The sequence below is a fragment of the Myotis davidii genome, unplaced genomic scaffold, assembly GCF_000327345.1.
Source record: "Myotis davidii unplaced genomic scaffold, ASM32734v1 scaffold116, whole genome shotgun sequence".
In the NCBI taxonomy this organism is placed as follows: Eukaryota; Metazoa; Chordata; class Mammalia; order Chiroptera; family Vespertilionidae; genus Myotis; species Myotis davidii.
In genome coordinates, this window is record NW_006290632.1 from 760,995 (window position 1) to 779,782 (window position 18,788).

At 39.7% G+C, this 18,788-nt stretch overlaps 1 protein-coding gene across 2 annotated transcripts in view; it reads left to right on the forward strand.

The window, feature by feature from the left end:
• Nucleotides 1-18,788, forward strand: part of AKAP6 (A-kinase anchoring protein 6) — a 493,527-nt gene that overhangs the window by 238,013 nt on the left and 236,726 nt on the right. For both annotated transcript variants that reach the window (XM_006763650.2, XM_006763654.2), the window contains exon 5: nucleotides 5,354-5,476. In XM_006763650.2, the coding sequence (XP_006763713.1) occupies nucleotides 5,354-5,476 (123 nt within the window). The remainder of the gene's footprint in view (nucleotides 1-5,353; nucleotides 5,477-18,788) is intronic.

Below are 18,788 nucleotides of genomic sequence, written 5' to 3' on the forward strand. Positions count from 1 at the left end.
AGGCCTGGGCAAGGGGCCGATCCTGCGATTGGAGGGTGATGGGGGTCAATGCCTGAGGGTTCCCAGTATGTGAGAGGGGGCAGGCTGGGCTGAGGGACACCCCCCCCACACACACACACCCAGTGCACGAATTTCGTGCACCGGGCCCCTAGTATATATATATATAACCTGAATACGTAATTTTGCTTTTAAATGGAGTTCTTTTTATCTTTTAATTAATTAATTTTTTTTCTTAATTTTATTGTTTACACCATTACAGATATCCCCTTCCCAACCCTTCACCCATACATGCACACACCTTTGCCCGCCTCCACCCAGCCCCTGCCTCCTCCTTTTCCTCTGTCCATCACCACACTGCTATCTGTATCTATGGGTTATGCATATACGTTCTTTGGCTAATCTCTTCACCTTCTTTCACCCAGTTCTCTGACAGTTCTCTGTCTGTTCCATGTAGCTGACAGTTCTCTATCTGTTCTATGTATCTATGCCTCTGTTTCTATTTTGTTTGTCAGTTTATTTTGTTCATTAGCATGAGGTCATATGGTATTTTTATGTCTTTCTCTGACTGCCTTATTTCACTTAGCATAGTCCTATCCTGGTCCATCTATGCTGTCACAAAAGATATGATTTCCTTCCTTTTTACAGCCACGGCATATTCCATTGTGTAAATGTACCGCAGTCTCTTTATCCATTCATCTACCAATGGGCATTTGGGCTGTTTCCAGATCTTGACTATTGTAAATAATGCTGCTATGAACACAGGGATGCATAAATTCTTTTGAATTGGTGTTTCTGGAATTCTTAGGAAATATTCCCAGAAGTGGGATCACTGGGTCATAGTGCAGCTCCATTTTTAATTTTTTGAGGAAGCTCCATACTGTTTTCCACAGTGGCAGTTCCAGCCTGCACTCCCACCAGCAGTGCCTAGGGTTCCCTTTCCCCCTAGCAAGCACTTGTGTGTTGATTTACTGATGGTAGCACAGTGCTGAAAGAGTAGTGAATAATCAAAATGTTTCATTTATTTTTAATTGAATTTACTGGGATGATGTTGGTTACTACAATTATCTAGATTTCAAGTGTACAGTTCTATAATACATCATCTGTATATTGTATTGTGTGTTCACCACCTCAAGTCAAGTCTCCTTTCATTACCATTTAGCTCCCCTTTACCCTCTTCTACCCCCCTCACCTCCCCTTCCCTCTGGTAATCATCATACTGTTATCTGTGTCTATGAGTTTTTATTATTATTATTTTTAATCCCTTCATTTTTTTCACCCAGCCCCCCAACCTCCCTCTCCTCTGACAGCTATCAATCTGTTCTTTGTATCTATAAGTCTATTTCTATTTTGTTTGTTAGTTTATTTTGTTCATTAGATTCCACATATAAGTGAGATCATATGGTACTTGTCTTTTTCTGATTTCTGCTTGGCTTATTTCACTTAGCATAATACCCTCCAGATCCATCCATGCTGTTGCAAAGGGTTAGAGTTCATATATATATATACTTTTTATTGATTTCAGTGAGAAAGGGCGAGGGAGAGAGATAGAAACATCAACGATGAGAGAGAATCATTGATCTGCTGCCTCCTGCACACCTCCTACTGGGGATTGAGCACACAACCTGGGCATGTGCCCCGACCAGGAATTGAAGCATGACCTCCTGGTTTATATGTTACTGCTCAATCACTGAGCAACACTGGCTGGGCTAGAGTTCTTTCTTTTTATGGCCAAGTAGTATTCCATTGTGTGAATGTACCACAGCTTGAGTGAATTAAATAAAAGATCAAATTGGAATTTGTTGATTGGGAAGGCTTTTTAAAATCACTTATCAAACCTTGGCTTTTACCAGGCCTTAAAGTATATTTTCTCTTGAAGTGCTCATAAAACCCAAGATGAATATTACTGTCCCTGTCTTACAGGTGAAGAAACTGAGGTTCAGAGACATTAAGTACGTCACTTAGCTTACACTGTTAGTAAGAGAGTGATGAATCCTGGAATCAAATTCAGTTTTGTCTGGTTGTAGCAATGGTTCTCTTTACATTATTCATACTGGTTCACAATTAACATTTCTTTTTCTTTTGATATACCCTCTCCAGCTCCTCACAGAATCACTCGTTTAAATTTTTTCACCTTCCAATTTCTTCCAGGGACTTAAACAAATTGTTAGATCAAATGGCCTTTCATGATTTCATATGGTGCCAGTGGTGCTCTCTAGATTCAGGATTGAGTCCACCACCTTCGAGTAGTAAGGCATTGGGTAGATCTCACCTCTCAGGGCCTCAGTCTTATAATCTATAACATGGGGATAACAATAGCACTCACCTCAAAGCATCTGTATGAGACCCACATGATCTATTGTTTGTAAAATACACTGAAAGGTCCTGGCACATAGTGAATATTGTATGAAGATTACTTACTATTTCAGCTGGAATTGTTCAGATGAGATAACTCACAGACTCCTTTAATCTTGGAACACTAAGAAAGGAGTAAATACTTTTTATGGTTTAAAAGATTCAACAGCAGAGGCTGACCAATTTTCTTCATAACTATAGTGAAAATAGTTCACTTTTTTGATGCTTTTCAGCAGGTTCCTGTCTGAAGGCAGCTAACTTGATCATAACTAGGTCAGACATCATCGCTCTATCTACTGAGAAGTATGAATCCTTTTGAGGGGTGAACACACACACACACACACACACACACACACACCACACACCACATAGCCGGACAGCAAACATCAAAATAAATGAGCAGTTTAGGTGATTGGGTGAACTACTTTGTGAGAACCAAGGGCCATCTCTGTGATTAAACTGAGCCAAACTCATCTGTAATTGAGATTCGTTCAAGCATGTAACGGCCTTAAATTTTTGGTTTACATTTTCTGTAAATTTGAAAAGAAGTTTGCAGTGAATTTTGCTTGCTAAAAAGAAATCGTTCTCCTCTTACCCTTACCCTAAGTATATGTTTCTTGTCAAGCATCTTAGCCTGATCACAAATCCCTTTTCAGAAGAATGAACAGAAAATAGTGAATGTGAAGGAGGAAGAACTCAGAGCATAGATCATTGTAACCTCAGTGTCAAAACTGTGGGACTAGAGGAAATGTTGCTTCTCCTTCATCTGGGCGGGATAACGTGTCTCCAGGAGCACTGTTTCTGCTGTGAGAGGAACAGATTCTGGAGTCCCAACTCTGCCACCAGGGCAAATCACTCACATTCTTTGACCCTCAGTTTCCTCATCTGTAAAAGGACCACAATCAGTACCACTTCACAGACTTGTGGTGGCAACACAGTGTCTACTTCCTGTTGTATGTGTCCCCATTCCCCTGTTAGAGAAATAGTATTGAATTTCAGTTTGGCCTGAAAATTATGTAATTCTATAAAAAACTATGCGTAGGCTTTCAACTCTATAAGTCAGAGATCAGATCTCCTTTTGTATTATATCGTTGTTACCTGGTCTTCTATCTGGTGCAAGAAGGCTCTTCTTTTATTCCTGCTACACATGACAGCCTTGCCAGCCCTCAGCTGGTTAACATACATTTGAGGATTAGATTATATTAAATTTACATCTGAGTCTTGGAAATAACCACACTCTCATGACAGGTTAAGATTAGGAATCTCACCACAATCTATATTTATTCACAGCATTGTTGTAGGAGAGAACTAGGTAGGAAAATAAGTGAAATAATGGGTATTCTTGTTTTGTTTTGTTTTATTAATCCTCACCCAGGATTAAATCTTGCAGATGATATTGCTATAAGTCCATTTGGCCAGCAAAGGTGATCTTAATTTTTATCAGAATTTAATTATGAGAGAATCAATAATTAGGACTTAATTTTTAACAAACTAAGTATATGAGAAAGGGCAAAACTAATTACTTGGCATGGATTCTTAGCACTTAGAAAAAGCTGCACTATGAGAAAATTAGAGATTTATTAAAAGGATGGGTGTGATTGTCCTGTGACACTTGCCATAGTGTGGATGTTTTCAAAAGGAAAATTTGGATAGCATTTAGGATCATGGGAAAACACATGGTACACTACCACATGGAATGATGGACTTAACAGGATGACAGCACACCACACCAGAGAGTGGCTGGACAGTCAGATCTGACTCCCTGGGCCACCAGGTCCACATCTCTGCTGTGTCCCCTTTTGACAGACAGGGATGTGTTTCTGAGTGTTATTAGTCTACCTTACTCTTTACTACTCTTCTCAATGCTATTTGCTCTTTTCTAACAATTACTTTGAGGCCAATCAATTGTTTGCATTAAAGGGTTATGAGCCTTAAACTATATCTAGAAACCTTAATTATAAAATGTGGCTTCTGAGAACTGTGATAAAAAAATGAATCTTCAACTATTACTTCAGTATCAGGATATCCTATTAGGAATTAAAAATATTATTCAAAATTAATCAAAAGGCAATTCTAAAAAAAAACACACCACACACACACACAAAAAACCAACACACCACAGAAAAACAGGTTAAGTTTAATAGGGAAGTGAACATCCCAAACCATTTCCATGAGCACAAATGTCAAAACCTGTCTTTGCTCTTTTACACCTCCAGGTGGTGCTGTTTACTTAGACATGGGAAGCAAGCACCCAACCTCATTTCCTTGCCTTAGGTTCATGGCTGTGCTTTCAAAATAATTTCCATTTCTACAGATGTGTTCTTTTAAATGGTCAATAAATTTTTATAACCACTCTTTTAAAAATTGCAAGATTATTGTGATTTGTGCTGTCTGGGACACACCCAGAGCAGATGTTTACATTTGTTCATTGGCCCCTCCTTTTCTGCTCTTCCTTGTTTCTTGGAACTCAGACTCAGTCACAGACATTTGGGCTGTCATTAGAGCTCATCCAAGCCCCTTAAAACACCTATGTGACTTAAAAATAGATTTCTAATTCAGTTAAGGTAACTCAACTCTGTAGGCTTCTGAGTAAAGAATGCCATCTTCACAGAAATGTTTTTATCCCCCAAAGCCCATGAGTGTTCCTAGCAGACGTGACTTATTTTTTGGTGAGGGGAGCTTGTCGGACACCAGAAATGTTTTGATAATTTTAGCTCATCTTTACAATGACACCCTGGAGACCAATCCAAATTTCTCAGAAAAGTTTTCCTAGGAAAAAACTGAGAGGGAGTAAGGGACACCTTCTTTCCATTTTGATAGATTTTAGTGCCAGGAATACTGGAAAATCTGTTCTACAGTGTGGAACTAGGATGGAAATGCAGTGTTATCTATTTTGCCATCCATAAGGTTTGGAATTTTTAAGATTGGCTTTAAAAAATAACGAACTAACGCTTTTCTTGTTCTTTCCTTTTTTCTTTCTTTTTTTCTCTTTTGTCACAAGGGGTTTGTAGACAAGCTGGATGAATTCATTCAGTGGTTAAATGAAGCCATGGAAACCACTGAGAATTGGACACCCCCTAAAGCAGAGACGGATGGCCTTAAACTGTACCTGGAGACACACCTGGTAGGCAAGATTGTTTTGCTTTTGCTGCTAGTAATGAAAGGATTTTGAGGCACTGCTTGTTTGTTTATGGAAGATATCAGTTTTATTTACCAGAAGTCATTATATGCTAATGAAACCAAGTTTTAATGGGGTAAACTGCAGCAACTGAAAATTGATAGGCATTTCAAATAAACCTATAAAATCTAAACCCTCCATATTTCAAGCTATTTTAAAAAAACATTTTCCAGAAAGATAAGTAATCACTTTAAAAATACCTTAGAAAATTTTATTAGGCCCTCACTCCCTAAAGCAACGATTGAAGGTTTTCCCCTTCTTAAAAAAATATAAATGAAAGAGATAATTTTGATGACCATTCTAAGCTTTCTAGAATTCTTGTAAAATTAATGAACCTCTCATTATCAAGAGGGTCTACTTTATCTGTTCTACACTGGGTTATTTTAATAAAATATTTAAAACGATGATCTCCATCATTTTTGCTGCTATGTGGGTTTTCAGCATATAATTAATACAACTGTCATTACACTCGTCCCTGTGCAGAGGGAAAAGCATGGAGGGGAAGTGGGAAACACTTGGATGAATATGCTTCTGAATATGTTAGGAGCAAGAATTATAGACTGGGGGACGTTTGATGAACCTCATGAGGCTTTCACTGAATGCTTCGAATGGCCGATATCAATTATGAAGGGGTGGCTACCAAGTAGTGGAGTGTGATAAAGCATGAAGAAAAAGCACGTTGTCATAGGAAATGAAAATTCAAGCTTTAAGGATCTCATCTTTATTCCTTTCACCGATAGCATAAAATTGACAAAGGCAATGAACACAAATCCTTGGGTACCCAACTGTGGGGTAGATTTTCTGCCCCTCTTACACACTCAGAATATGGATTGAATAAGCATTGTGTGAGAGTCCTATATGTGTGACAGGTCGCAGGGTTTCAGGACTGCTCCCTGTGTTAGTGAGAGAATGAGAAAGAGGAGAAGAAGATGGTGAGGTTTTTGGTGCTTGCATTTTGTAGTGTTTTATATCATTGCAAGAAAAACAGTCTCAAAATCCTATTGCTGCATGCAAACAGTATCGTGGATGATAAAGAAAGACAAGACTGTGTGATAGAGGTTGAGTGTATTGTTTCCCTTTTTAGAGACCTGGGTTGATGGCATGTAAAAATGCCAGTAACCTGTCCAACAGTAGATGAGTGGATAACACAGCCATGGTACATTTATACAATGAAATACTACTTGTTCATAAAAAGGAAGAAACTTTTACCCTTTGCGACAGCATGGATGGACCTGGAGATTATTATGCTCAGTGAAATAAGCCAGTGGGAGAAAGACAAGTACCATATGATTTCACTCATGTGGAATTTAATGAACAAACTGAACTAACAAGCTAAATAGAGACAGACTCATAGATAGAGAGCAGGCAGATAGCGCTGGTGGGGGAGGGGATGTTGGGGTGTGTGGAGGGATTGAGCAAAAAAGAAAAAAAGAAAAAGAAAAAAATGCCAGTAACCTTAAACACCTCTCTTGTACATGGATTTTAAAATACTGCCCTTAATACTCAATTCCCTGTTGAGATGAGCATTGATTTTTTTTTTTAAAGAGGGCATTTCATAATAGCAAGATAAAGATATTCAGTGCTTTATAATGTAAATTATATTAATTAGAATGTCAACTTTTCACTGGCATTGTTCTGACAGAAATTCTAATCTGTGTTTAAACAGGAGTATATGAACTTTATTTCACATTAAGTGTGCTGTCTTAATTTCTCTTGACTTAATATTTTATGGGAAACACAGGTTTAGTTTTTGAGGTCCCAGAGGGCATGGGGACATAAAGAGTGCCTCAACTCTTTTCATTGAAAGCCAGGTTAAGAGGGTGGGAACCAAGCTCTCCCTTCTCTTTGGGAATTGAGTGACATGGCCTTTTTATAACCAATGTTCTGTTCTGAAGTCTGTATTACAAATTTCTATTCCTACTTGGCATCCCTGTGTTGGCCTCTGCCTCATTCTAGCCCAACACTATCCCCCAGAACTTTCTGCAGTGATGGATATTTCATATTGCATTGTTCAGTATGGGAGCCACTACCCACATTTATCTCCTGAGCACATGAAATGTGGCTACAGCAACTGGGGAAATGAATTTTTAATTCTAATTAACTTACATTTAAATTTCTACACGTGGCTTGTAACTACTGTATTCTAGTCCTATAAATAGCAGCACTCTGTACAGCTGCCCTTAATGGCTTGCAGACATTCTTCCTGGCCTCAGAGTGATATTCTCATCCAAAATATGGAAGCCGTTATCCTCTGGGCTCTGGATCTCTCCATTAGACTCACAGCAAAGAGTCCTTCTTAAACTGTCTCTTAAAGAATGAACTTGTTTCGGCCTTAAGATCAACACTTCCTTGAACCAGTTTTCTCCATGGCCATGTCTGATTGTACTGGTTTGACTATAGACAACATAGAAACAGCTGCTCTACCTTCACTGTGCAAATAGTGAGGGAGTATGGTGTCCAGGTCTGTGCACCAAGGTTGGCCGTAGTCTTGAATTTCACTTCTGAAGTTATGAATGATGCTAACAGTTACTGAAGACCTAGTGGGCATGGATTGCCACTGAGCAATACTTAAGAACAATGACTGAATCATTGCTATGCTGCATGCTGTGTCCGTTACTCGAGATACAGCCTGTGGTTTAAACATCTTTAGACTACGAGTTACTCTGTGTCCCTACATTGTCTTCTGATTAATAGTATAATTTATATTTTTTATTGTATTTCCTTACTATGTTGCTGAGCTAATATTAAGTTATCCTTCTCAAAGGAAGATAAAAAGAGTACCTACATTACCATAAAGAAAGTATGTATAGAACTAAGCCTACATATTTATATTCCTTACTTCACCCTGCATAAGTCATTACTGCTCCTTAATGAGTGGGGAAGGGGTATTTGCAAGAGTATTCAGTATTCACAGATAGCTACATGAGTTTCTTTCAACATCTCTATAGATTCTATAATTTACATTAAACCAAAACATGTACCAGCCCCTGAGTTCAGCATTTTCTTTGGCTTAGTAATATGTTAGAATAGTTGGCACCCTGCAATGTTCATTATAAAGAAAAATAAAAAATAAAAACAATACCAAAAGTTGTACATTTATATTTTGATACTTAATTCAATTATTTTCCATGACAGTTACCAAGGGTTTTTACCAATACAAATCAATTAAAGCTTCACAATACCTGTATGAGAGATGTGAAGGAGCTTTATTTTAACTGTAAGAAGTACTGTGAAATTGCGATGATACATCAATGATTTTCCATGATAATTAATCATCTGCCTGCAACCTGGCTGCTCCTTTCAAAGATACAATTCCTATCTTCCTAGAAAATGACATTTTCAGGAAAATGTCATTCTAGAAAGGTATTTTGTGAGTATTGAACTTATTGAACATTCCTCTTCTTTGAAAACCACTTTTCAAATAGCATTGTGTATATATATGTTCTTATGGACTGCCTTCTTCCTCACCTCTGTCCACCTTTTAAAAATAGCTATATTAAGGTATAATTTAAAGTATACCATTTTACATATTCCCACAAACTGACAAATGTATAGCCCCACAAAACCATCACCACAATCAAGACCGTGAACATGCCCATCACCTCCAAAAACTTCCCATGGTCCTTTGAAATTCTTCCCTCCCTTCCGGCTGGCCTTTCTCCCCTCCCTGGGCAATCAGATCTGCTTCCTGTCACTATTATATTCGTTTATACTTTCTGGGACTTTACACAAATGGAACCAAACAATATGTACTCTCTGGTTTTGGGGGGGGGGCATTAGGGGGAGTCTGGTTTCTTTCACCCAGCTCTCTTATTGCATGTTTTAATTCATTCGTTTTTACTGCTGAGTAATATTCCATTGCATAGATGTACCACAATATGTGTATCCACTTACCTGTTGATAGAAATTTTAATTGTTTCCCTCACACTTGTTTTTATTGGCTAAAGAGGCAAAAGTCAGCAAGAACTGAATTTGAGTAGAAGCATCATAAGTAGTTCTTGGCAGACTATTTAGATATTATTTCCCCTTAAGAGGATTTATAGTCTTCAGAGTTAGAGGACTTAAGAGCTCATTTGGAGGTTCTAGCAGGGGAGTGCTGCTACTCATGTACCCTTGACCAAAGACCAGTCTTCTCTTCTGGGAGGAAGGTCGTCTTCTTCAATCAGGGCACAGCTTTGGGAGGGGCGCACATGGCACATGGATTGGTGAGGGAGGAGGGGGACACCTGCCTACCCAGCCAGATCAGCTGAATCAACCCTGGTGATCAATGGGGTGATGTCACATCCAGATCGTCCTCACATCCCAGCAGAGCAGGACAGCAACTTCTCCCAGTTGAGATTTCAGTTCATGTCCCTTTGCTCCTGAGAAGATAACTCTGATTTTCCAAATAGTTCTTACGTATGTTCAATCCACCAAATGGGCACCACATCATATGCAATCAATGTTGGAAAACAAGCCAAAAGGGTTTTCTTAAATCTATAGCTAATGAAAGTATCCGGCAGGAGAAACCAAAGCCAAATGGACACCAGAGAGCTATGCAAGGATTAGGAAAAGGAACCAACCACAGTGCTGGGCTTAAAGTTGGGAGATAAATCTGCATAGGCCATGTTGGACAACCATTAACCAAACACATAGAAATAGCCTTGGTAAAACAACATTCTTAATTCAATTTGATAAATGAGAGAATGTGGGGAAAATGGTGACAATGAGTTCATGTATATTAAGCACCCATGAGTTATTTCAGTGCTAGGAATACATGATGAATGAGTTAGGTTTCTATCTTCCAAGGATTTCTGATCTAGGAAAGATGACCATAAATTAAATGTATTTATCTATAGACACATACATGATTAATGTAATGCAATTTTGAGCAGTAAACTTCTTGTAGCATAAGCGAAGTACTGTTCAGAGCATAGAGAAAAAAGTTTTATTGGTTCTTCTTGGAGGGAAGGGAAAGCTCATAGAGATAATTTGATGTACACCTCACAGGCCATATATTGTATGTTGGATAGACAGGGAAGGAGAGGAGATGGAAGGAAATTGTATGAGCAAGTGAGGGAGGCGTGGAGAGCCATCTGGTGTGGCTGAGACTGAGTTGGAGTTTGGCAGGTTGGGACTGGGTGGTAAAGGAGATTGTTTTTGTAATGAACTGAACTGTTCCTGGGGGCAATGGAAACTCACTGGAGGTTTGGTTTGATTTTAAAACAAGGGAGTGACATGAATCAGTCACTAATTCCATGAGGTTAGGGTCAACTCAGCATAGATTCACTAGATGAAGTCCATGAGAGAATAACTATGGACACAATGGAAAATGGTCTGAGTATAGCATTAGAAGGATATGAGTTTCTTTAAATGTATTTTTTACTATTATTTTTAACTATAACACACAATTATAAAGGTAAATAAGGAGAGTATAAAAATGTAGAAAGTCAAAAGTAAGCCTTCCACCTTTATCCCCTCAGTTACAAATTCTCCTCTCGGCAGGCAACCATTGTTTCTTGTTTCTTCATATCCTTTCAGAGCTATTTTGAGTATTTAAAAACAAATGCATATTGTACTTAACTTTGTTTCCTCAATTTACATTATCAGTAATTCAGAATCAGTGTAGAACTGCATCATTCTTTTGAGTGGCTGCAGAGCGTTCTGTTTATGAATATGCCATAACTTATTTGACCAGTCCTCTATTGAGAAAAACTTAGGTTGTTTGCATCTTTTTCAATTACACACAGTGTCCCAGTGACTATCCTTGGATATTCACCATCTTGCATAGTAGAATTATATCCTTAGAATAAATACCTTACATATGAAGATTATCAGTGAAAGATTATACACAGTTAATATTTCCATGTATTGCCAAATTGTCCTTAAGAGAGATTGTACCAGTTTATACTCAGCATGCACAAGAATGCGATTACTGCACATCTTGCCATTGGAGATTGTTATCACACTGATTGAGGTTTGTTCTCGTGATAGGTACAAATGCCATCTCATTGTAGTTTAGTTTGTACTTTGTGTGTTTTAAGGGGAGTTGAACACCTCTTCATATTTTTAGGAGTCATTTGTATTTTCTGAGAACCACCTGCTCATATTCTTAGCCTATTTTTCTGTTGGGTTGTTGGCATTTTGCTTCAGGATTTATCGGAGCTTTTTTAAAATATATATTAAGGAAATGACTTCCTTGTGTATGGTGTGAATAAAAAATACTTTTAAGAGAAACTATTTTGGGAATTTGGTTCCAAAAGAACATGAATATCTTAGTGCTTTGAGGAATCTAGCATTAGGCAGACCTGAAGGCCAGGCTGAGAAGCATGTAACAGGTCTCTGCCCCTGGCAAAAGCATCCTGGATTCCAGTACTGCAAAGACCAGGATGCTCTCAGGAGTTTGCTTACTTATCAGGGGTGCCACAAGCCTAAGATTGGGGAAACTATTCTTGAATGAGTGGATTTGATGTCTGAGCAGTGAAAGAAATGGAGAGGGTGTGTGTCACAGGTAGGTGGGCAGGAGATAAGAATAGAGTAGAGGAAATAGCTGAGATAGAGAGGCATAGATTGGAGAGACATAGCAACAGGTCTCCCTTTTTAAATTTATCTTTATTGTTGAAAGTATTACAGATATCCCCCTTTTTTCTCCATTGACTTCCTTCCCCACTCCCCAGGTTTTCACCAGACTATTGTTTTTGTCCATGGGCTATGCATATATGCATACAAGTTCTTTGGTTAGTTCTCTTTTTAAAAAAAATATATTTTATTGATTTTTTACAGAGAAGAAGGGAGAGGGATAGAGAGCTAGAAACATCAATGAGTGAGAAACATCAATCAGCTGCCTCCTACACACCTCCTACTGGGGATGTGCCCACAACCAAGGTACATGCCCTTGACTGGAATTGAACCTGGGGCCCTTCAGTCCACAGGCCAACGCTCTATCCATTGAGCCAATCCGGTTAGGGCTAGATCTCTTTCTGATGCACTACCAACTTCTGTTTCTCCTCCCCTGGCTTCCACCGAGGCTACTAATGTCCTTGAGAACAGTACAGGAAGACCTGCTGTCCCATAGCTGGCAGATCTGACCAAGACTTGAATGTATCTGAGGGTGTAGAAATGGGCTGAAAGCTTCTCTGCCTGTGTGTGGAGTGGGACTGATGCTCCAGGGCCCTTCTAGGGGTGTGTGAAACCAGGGCATGGGAACCATGCAAGCAGGATTTACATAAAAAAGACGCAGCAGATGCTACAAGAGCTTAGTGACCATGGGGGCTTGTGCTGAAGGTAGAGCAAACTTTACACAACTGCTTCGGTAATTATGGGACTTAGTTAAAGAAAAACATAAAATTTTTTCACTGGAAAAAATTCAAACTGTATAAAAGAGCATAAAATTCAAAGTGAAAAGCGTACCCTCCCTTGTGTAACCAACATAAACCAGTTGTTCTATATCCTTTTGGATCTTTTTATGTAAAAGTGCATAAATTTAAGGATTTTTAATTCATATTATATATACTTTTCAATGACTTGTCCTCATATCTAAACATATCTCAGATATCATTCTGTTAGTACACTATGATCTGCACATTTTAGCATAGGGGTGGGCAGACTTTTTGACTCGAGGGCCACAATGGGTTCTTAAACTGGACCGGAGGGCCGGAACAAAAGCATGGATGGAGTGTTTGTGTGAACTAATATAAATTCAAAGCAAACATCATTACATAAAAGGGTACGGTCTTTTTTTTTTTTTAGTTTTATTCATTTCAAACGGGCCGGATCCGGCCCGCGGGCCATAGTTTGCCCATGGCTGTTTTAGCATCTTCTTAATATTTTATCGTGTGGATGTGCCTTAGCTTATGTAGTCGTTCCCATGATGATGGCCATTTAAGCTGCCTCCTTATTTACGCTTTTGTAAACAATACTGCAGTGAGCATCCAGGTTATTTTAACACTAGCTGAGTCAAAGTCTTTTCTTGGGCCCAATTGTGTCTTGTCTACAGCAGCAAGTCAAAGCTCGCATGTAATGAGTCTGTCATACTTTAGGGACAGCTTTTGCTGTACTAGGAAGTGATTTAAGGTCCGTGTGTGTGTGTGTGTGTGTGTGTACAGAGTTTTGAGTTTGTGTTTATCAGGGCAACTTTTAAGCCCATCTTCCAGAATTTTGTTGTTCATTTTGGGATTGGCACCTGCAATTTGAGGTGGGTAGCACAAGGTGGCGGGAAGCACCAAAATCCTGCAGGCAGTGCTTGAAAATTTCCCCCTATTTTCATGACCCTACGTACTTACAAAAGCAGATTGGGTTAAACTGACAATGTGCCTAGTTAACAAAATCTCAGGACAGAAATTTTCCTGCATTTAGATCTTCATGTTATATCATATTTTTTATTAAATAGCTTTCATTTGTATGAAAAGAAAAACACTATACTTCTCACAGTATTTAGCCATACAAGTAAGGTTCCTTAAATACATGCATCTGTTTTTATTTTGCTTGCCCTCCTATCTCCAACTCTGCCCCATTTTTCATTCCTTGGAGTTAAAACAGGCTTTCCTTTCTCCTACGTCCTGCTACCCGCCTCTTCCTGCCTCTCTTTCTCTGCTGAGATGATAGGCAAGTCTGGCCCGAGCAGGTTGTCTCACAAGACCAGCAGCTGCCATGAGGCTGTGCCACTCTGCGACAGGGAGGCCCTCGTCAGACCTCAAACGCCTGAGCTGTAAAAGGCGAAAGATTTTTAAGGTCTGAAGAGAAACCGGAGCATTATGCTAAGCGAAATAAGCCAGTCAGAGAAAGATAAATATCACATGATCTCACTCATTTGTGGAATATATAGTGAACAACATAAACTGAGGAACCAAAATAGAACCAGAGTCATAGAAGCATCGAACAGACTGTCCAATCTATGAGGGCAGGTGGGGGTGAGGGGGTAAGAGATCAACCAAAGCATAACCAATGGACACTCCAGTGGTGGTGAGGGCACGTGCTGAGGGGTGGGGGTGGCTGGGGGGAAGTCAATGGGGGAAAAAGGAGACTCCTGTAATACTTTAAACAGTAAAGATTTTAAATTAAAAAAAAGCCTGAGCTGTGTGAGTCTGGCTGCGGCCTCCCCAGCCTCACTAAGCAGGGCGGGACCTCGGAGCTGTGAGGCTCCCTTTGCTTGTCCCTCTTAGTTTCCCATTAGTTTAAGAAAAGTAGCTGAGAGTTCAGTAGGAAGCATTACTTCTCTTTGGGGGATTAGAAATACTCAGCTCCTAGCCTTGCCTCACCCCCTTTGGTGGCCTGGGAATGGAAAGTTCTGTTGGGAATCTGAAGCAGGCAGGCGTTTGGGAGGTGGATGTGTGGGGAAGGAGGCTTGTTTTGTGTATGTGAGAAGTCCTGGACCAGGTTTCTCACTCATAGAGCTCTACTTCTGTGTCTCGAGGAGGCGCAGAGTGTAGTCTTCCCTTTTCAGTTTACAAGGATCCCTCAACTATTCAAAGCACCTGGGAATATGCTTTTTGCCTGATTCAGTTTATGGACTCCTAGGCCATAATATTCAGCAGCTCTGATCATTTTGAAAATTGTTGGTGCTAATTTATTATTTTGGACTAACTTATCACACTTTATTTAGTATTCTTTTTAGGATGTAATGAATGTTTTAAATTAGAATGCCAGGGAAACACTGCATTTATTAAATACTTCCCATTGAGGGTGGTGCTATGCTAAGCACTGAGAGGGTTTGCAGACTGGCCTTGCCCTCTGAGGGTCCATGCTCAGGCTAAAGTGCACTCACATGAGCCAGGGCTGTCACCTACCAACTCTCTCCCTGTGTGAACCCCAGTGCAGATCCTACTTACCCATAGTGTTACATGGAATTTTGGAATCTTGAAACAATTTATCTGATATAAATGATATTAAGGTAAAAGTGTTAGGCCTGAAACAGATCTTTACATTAGCCAGAAAGATGCCTGTCATCTCTACTGAAGGCTGTTGTGAAGATCAAAGAAACACATTATATGTGAGGGTGGTTTGTTCATTTGCGGGGAGTCATACACATCTTCCTTTGAGACCTAAGAGCATGTGGTATAAGAAGCTCAGGTGTTCCTAGAGATGTTGAATTTCTCCCCATCCACCTTTCACTGAACAATTCCCCCGTGACTATCACCTACTTGAGGGAGAGCTTGTGTCCCTTGGGTGTCTCCTATGACACTCAGCCTTGATCATGACAGCAGTTACTACAGATATCTGCTAAATGAACAAATGCATTTGTAAAAGCAGTGTTACAACCATCACAGACAGCAAATTATATTATAACTCATTAAACAGTAACTGAGAATGTCTGCAAATTAAATTATTTCCTCTAGTCCGGCCAGTGTGGCCTGGTTGAGCATCGACCCAGGGACCAATTCCTGGTCAGGGCACATGCCCGGGTTGTAGGCTCCATCCCCAGTAGGGGTGCATGGGGAAGGCAGATGATTGATGATGTTCCTCTCTCATCGATATTTCTATCTCTCTATCCTTTTCCATTTTTCTCTCTCTAAAAATCAATAAAAACTTATTTTTAAAAATTATTTTCTCTCCTATTTCAAACCAAAATGGACTCTGGTCACAGAGCTTTCTGAGTCTTGTATGGTATGTTTGTAACAAGAAAAACACCTATAGAGGGGACAGAAAGAAATGCTTTCGTCTCTTGGCAGGAAGTAATTCATCTCCTATGGCCAAAACACAGGGAAAATAAAAATGCTAACTCAGATATTAGAAAGGTTAAAAAAATTCCACAGGTTAACATTACCATTTCAAATATGAAGGCTATATGACTAGACAGGATGTTAATGACTTGATATTAGAAAATTTATTAAATTTACTTTAAAAGCAGTTTGGTTCCTCCTTTCAAATGCACGAAGCATGTGAGTTGGAATAGATCTGCCCCAGGCTGCCAAACAAATTTTTAATGGAATTGGAGTCCTTCTGGGATTGTTCTAAATCCACATAATATTCTTAAGTCCTGGTTTATGCACTGGGACCTTTAGATTAGCACATGTACATGTGAATAATATGCTTGTATTCATCCATCACCTTGGCGACTCCACCTCTGTAGGGGCTGTTGCACATCAATTATCCCACCACAGGGGGTCCAGGGAGATTCTGGCCAGCACTGACCTCCTTTCAATCAGGCCTCAGGGCAGTGTGTTCTGGAAGTGGAATGGTCCCTTTAGACAAAACCTCTGAGAATCCATTGGGCCGGATGTGGCCATGCTGGGAAGTCAATGTGATTACCTGTGCCAGGTGTGGGGGCAGCATTCAGAAAAACAAATGAAAATTTGCTCACTAAGGGGCACCATCAAAATTCAGCATCTCTCCCATCTATCTAATTATTTCATAAAATATTAGCAAAGTCAAGTTTAGTAGCATACATTTACCTTCCTTACAAAAAAGCTAATTTGTTTGAAAGAAATTATGGTTTGTTGAAAGATTTAAATTCACTTTCAAATACTTGGAAACGTTTCTATTATTTGAGGTTTCAGAAAGGAAGTCTACTCAGAAGAATGGAGATTTTTGTCTTTTTATCTTAATACCTTCCTCCCCCCCGCCAAGAAAACAAAGTTTTTATAGTGCTTATCTTTTCTTTTCCTTTTTTATTAATTATAGTCTTTTTCTGTAATCTTTATTGTTCAGATTATTACAGATGTTCCTCTTTTTTCCCCCCATAGGTCCCCTCCACCCGGTTCCCACCCCGCCCCAGGCTCTCACCACCCTATTGTCTTTGTCCATAGGTAATGCATACATGCATATAAGATCTTTGTCTAATCTCTTCCCACACCCCCAAAGCCCCTTTGAGAATCGTCAGACTGTTCTGTTTTCATGCCACTGATTCTATTCCATACGCCAGTTTATTCTGTTCATCAGATTTTGAATTCGCTTGAATTTTAGATTCAATTGTTGATAGATATGTATTTGTTGTCACTTTGTTGTTCATATTTTTAATCTTTACCTTTCTCTTCGTCTTCCTCTTCTGAAAGAATACCCTTCAACATTTCATATAATATTGGTTTGGTGGTGATGAATTCCTTTAGTTTTTTCTTGTCTGTGAAGCTCTTTATCTAACTTTCAATTCTAAATGATAGCTTTGCTGAGTAGAGTAATCTTGGTTGTAGGTTCTTGTTATTCATCACTTTGAATATTTCTTGCCACTCCCTTCTGGCCAGCAAAGTTTCTGTTGAAAAATCAGCTGACAGTGTATGGGCACTCCCTTGTAGGTAACTAACTGCTTTTCCCTTGCTGCTTTTAAGATTCTCTCTTTGTCTTTTGCTCTTGGCATTTTAATTGTGATGTGTCTTGGTGTGGTCCTCTTTGGGTTCCAGGCTGGTGCTGGTGCTGGATCTTGGGGCTTTTATTGATAGTTTTGGGGCTCCCTGACCCAGCTGCAGCTTGTTTGACAGGTTTTTAGCCTGAGAAAGGACAGACCATTCATATGCAAAAGCCACTGTATTCAGTTTGGGTGGGGTTGTAAATCGGGTAGGGCAGGGTCTCAGGAAATCACCAGGGTGGAGCAGACAGAAATGGCTGCCAGTCAGCCCTGCAATGGGGCAGTCCCAGCACGGGAACAATGACCACTGTGAACACCTCCATCTGGAAGAAAGCCACCCCTGAGTTCCGACCCAGATGCCAGACAGTTCAGTTTCTCCTTGTATGTGTCTGGGTCCCCCAGAGCCTCGCCCAGCACTGAAGCTTAGAGGAAGCGAGAGTTTGTAAGTTCAGTTCATGGTGTTAGCCTTTTAAGAGGAACAGCTAGGTCTCCAGCAGCCTGTGTGTCACTCAGCCCCAATCTGCACTAGTTTTTATACAGCCTGTAGTTCTTTTTTTATTATTATTATTGCTTAAAGTATTACAAAGAGTATTACATATGTCTCTTTTTTTCCCCCGCCCTTGACAATCCCCTGGCCTCCCCTACCCCCCAGTGTCTTATGTCCACTGGTTATGCTAATATGCATGCATACAAGTCCTTCGGTTGATCTCTTACCCACCTCCCTCCTGCCCCCCACCCTCCCGGCCTTCCCGCTGCAGTTTGACAATCTGTTTGAGGCAGCTGTGCCTCTGTATCTATTATTGTTCAAAAGTTTAAAATGGTCTCTATTATCCATGAATGAGTGAGATCATGTGGTATTTTTCCTTCATTGACTGGCTTAATCACTTAGCATAATGCTCTACAGTTCCATCCATGCTGTTGCAAATGATAAGAATTCCTTCTTTTTTACAGCAGCATAGTATTCCATTGTGTAGATGTACCACAGTTTTCTAATCCATTCAT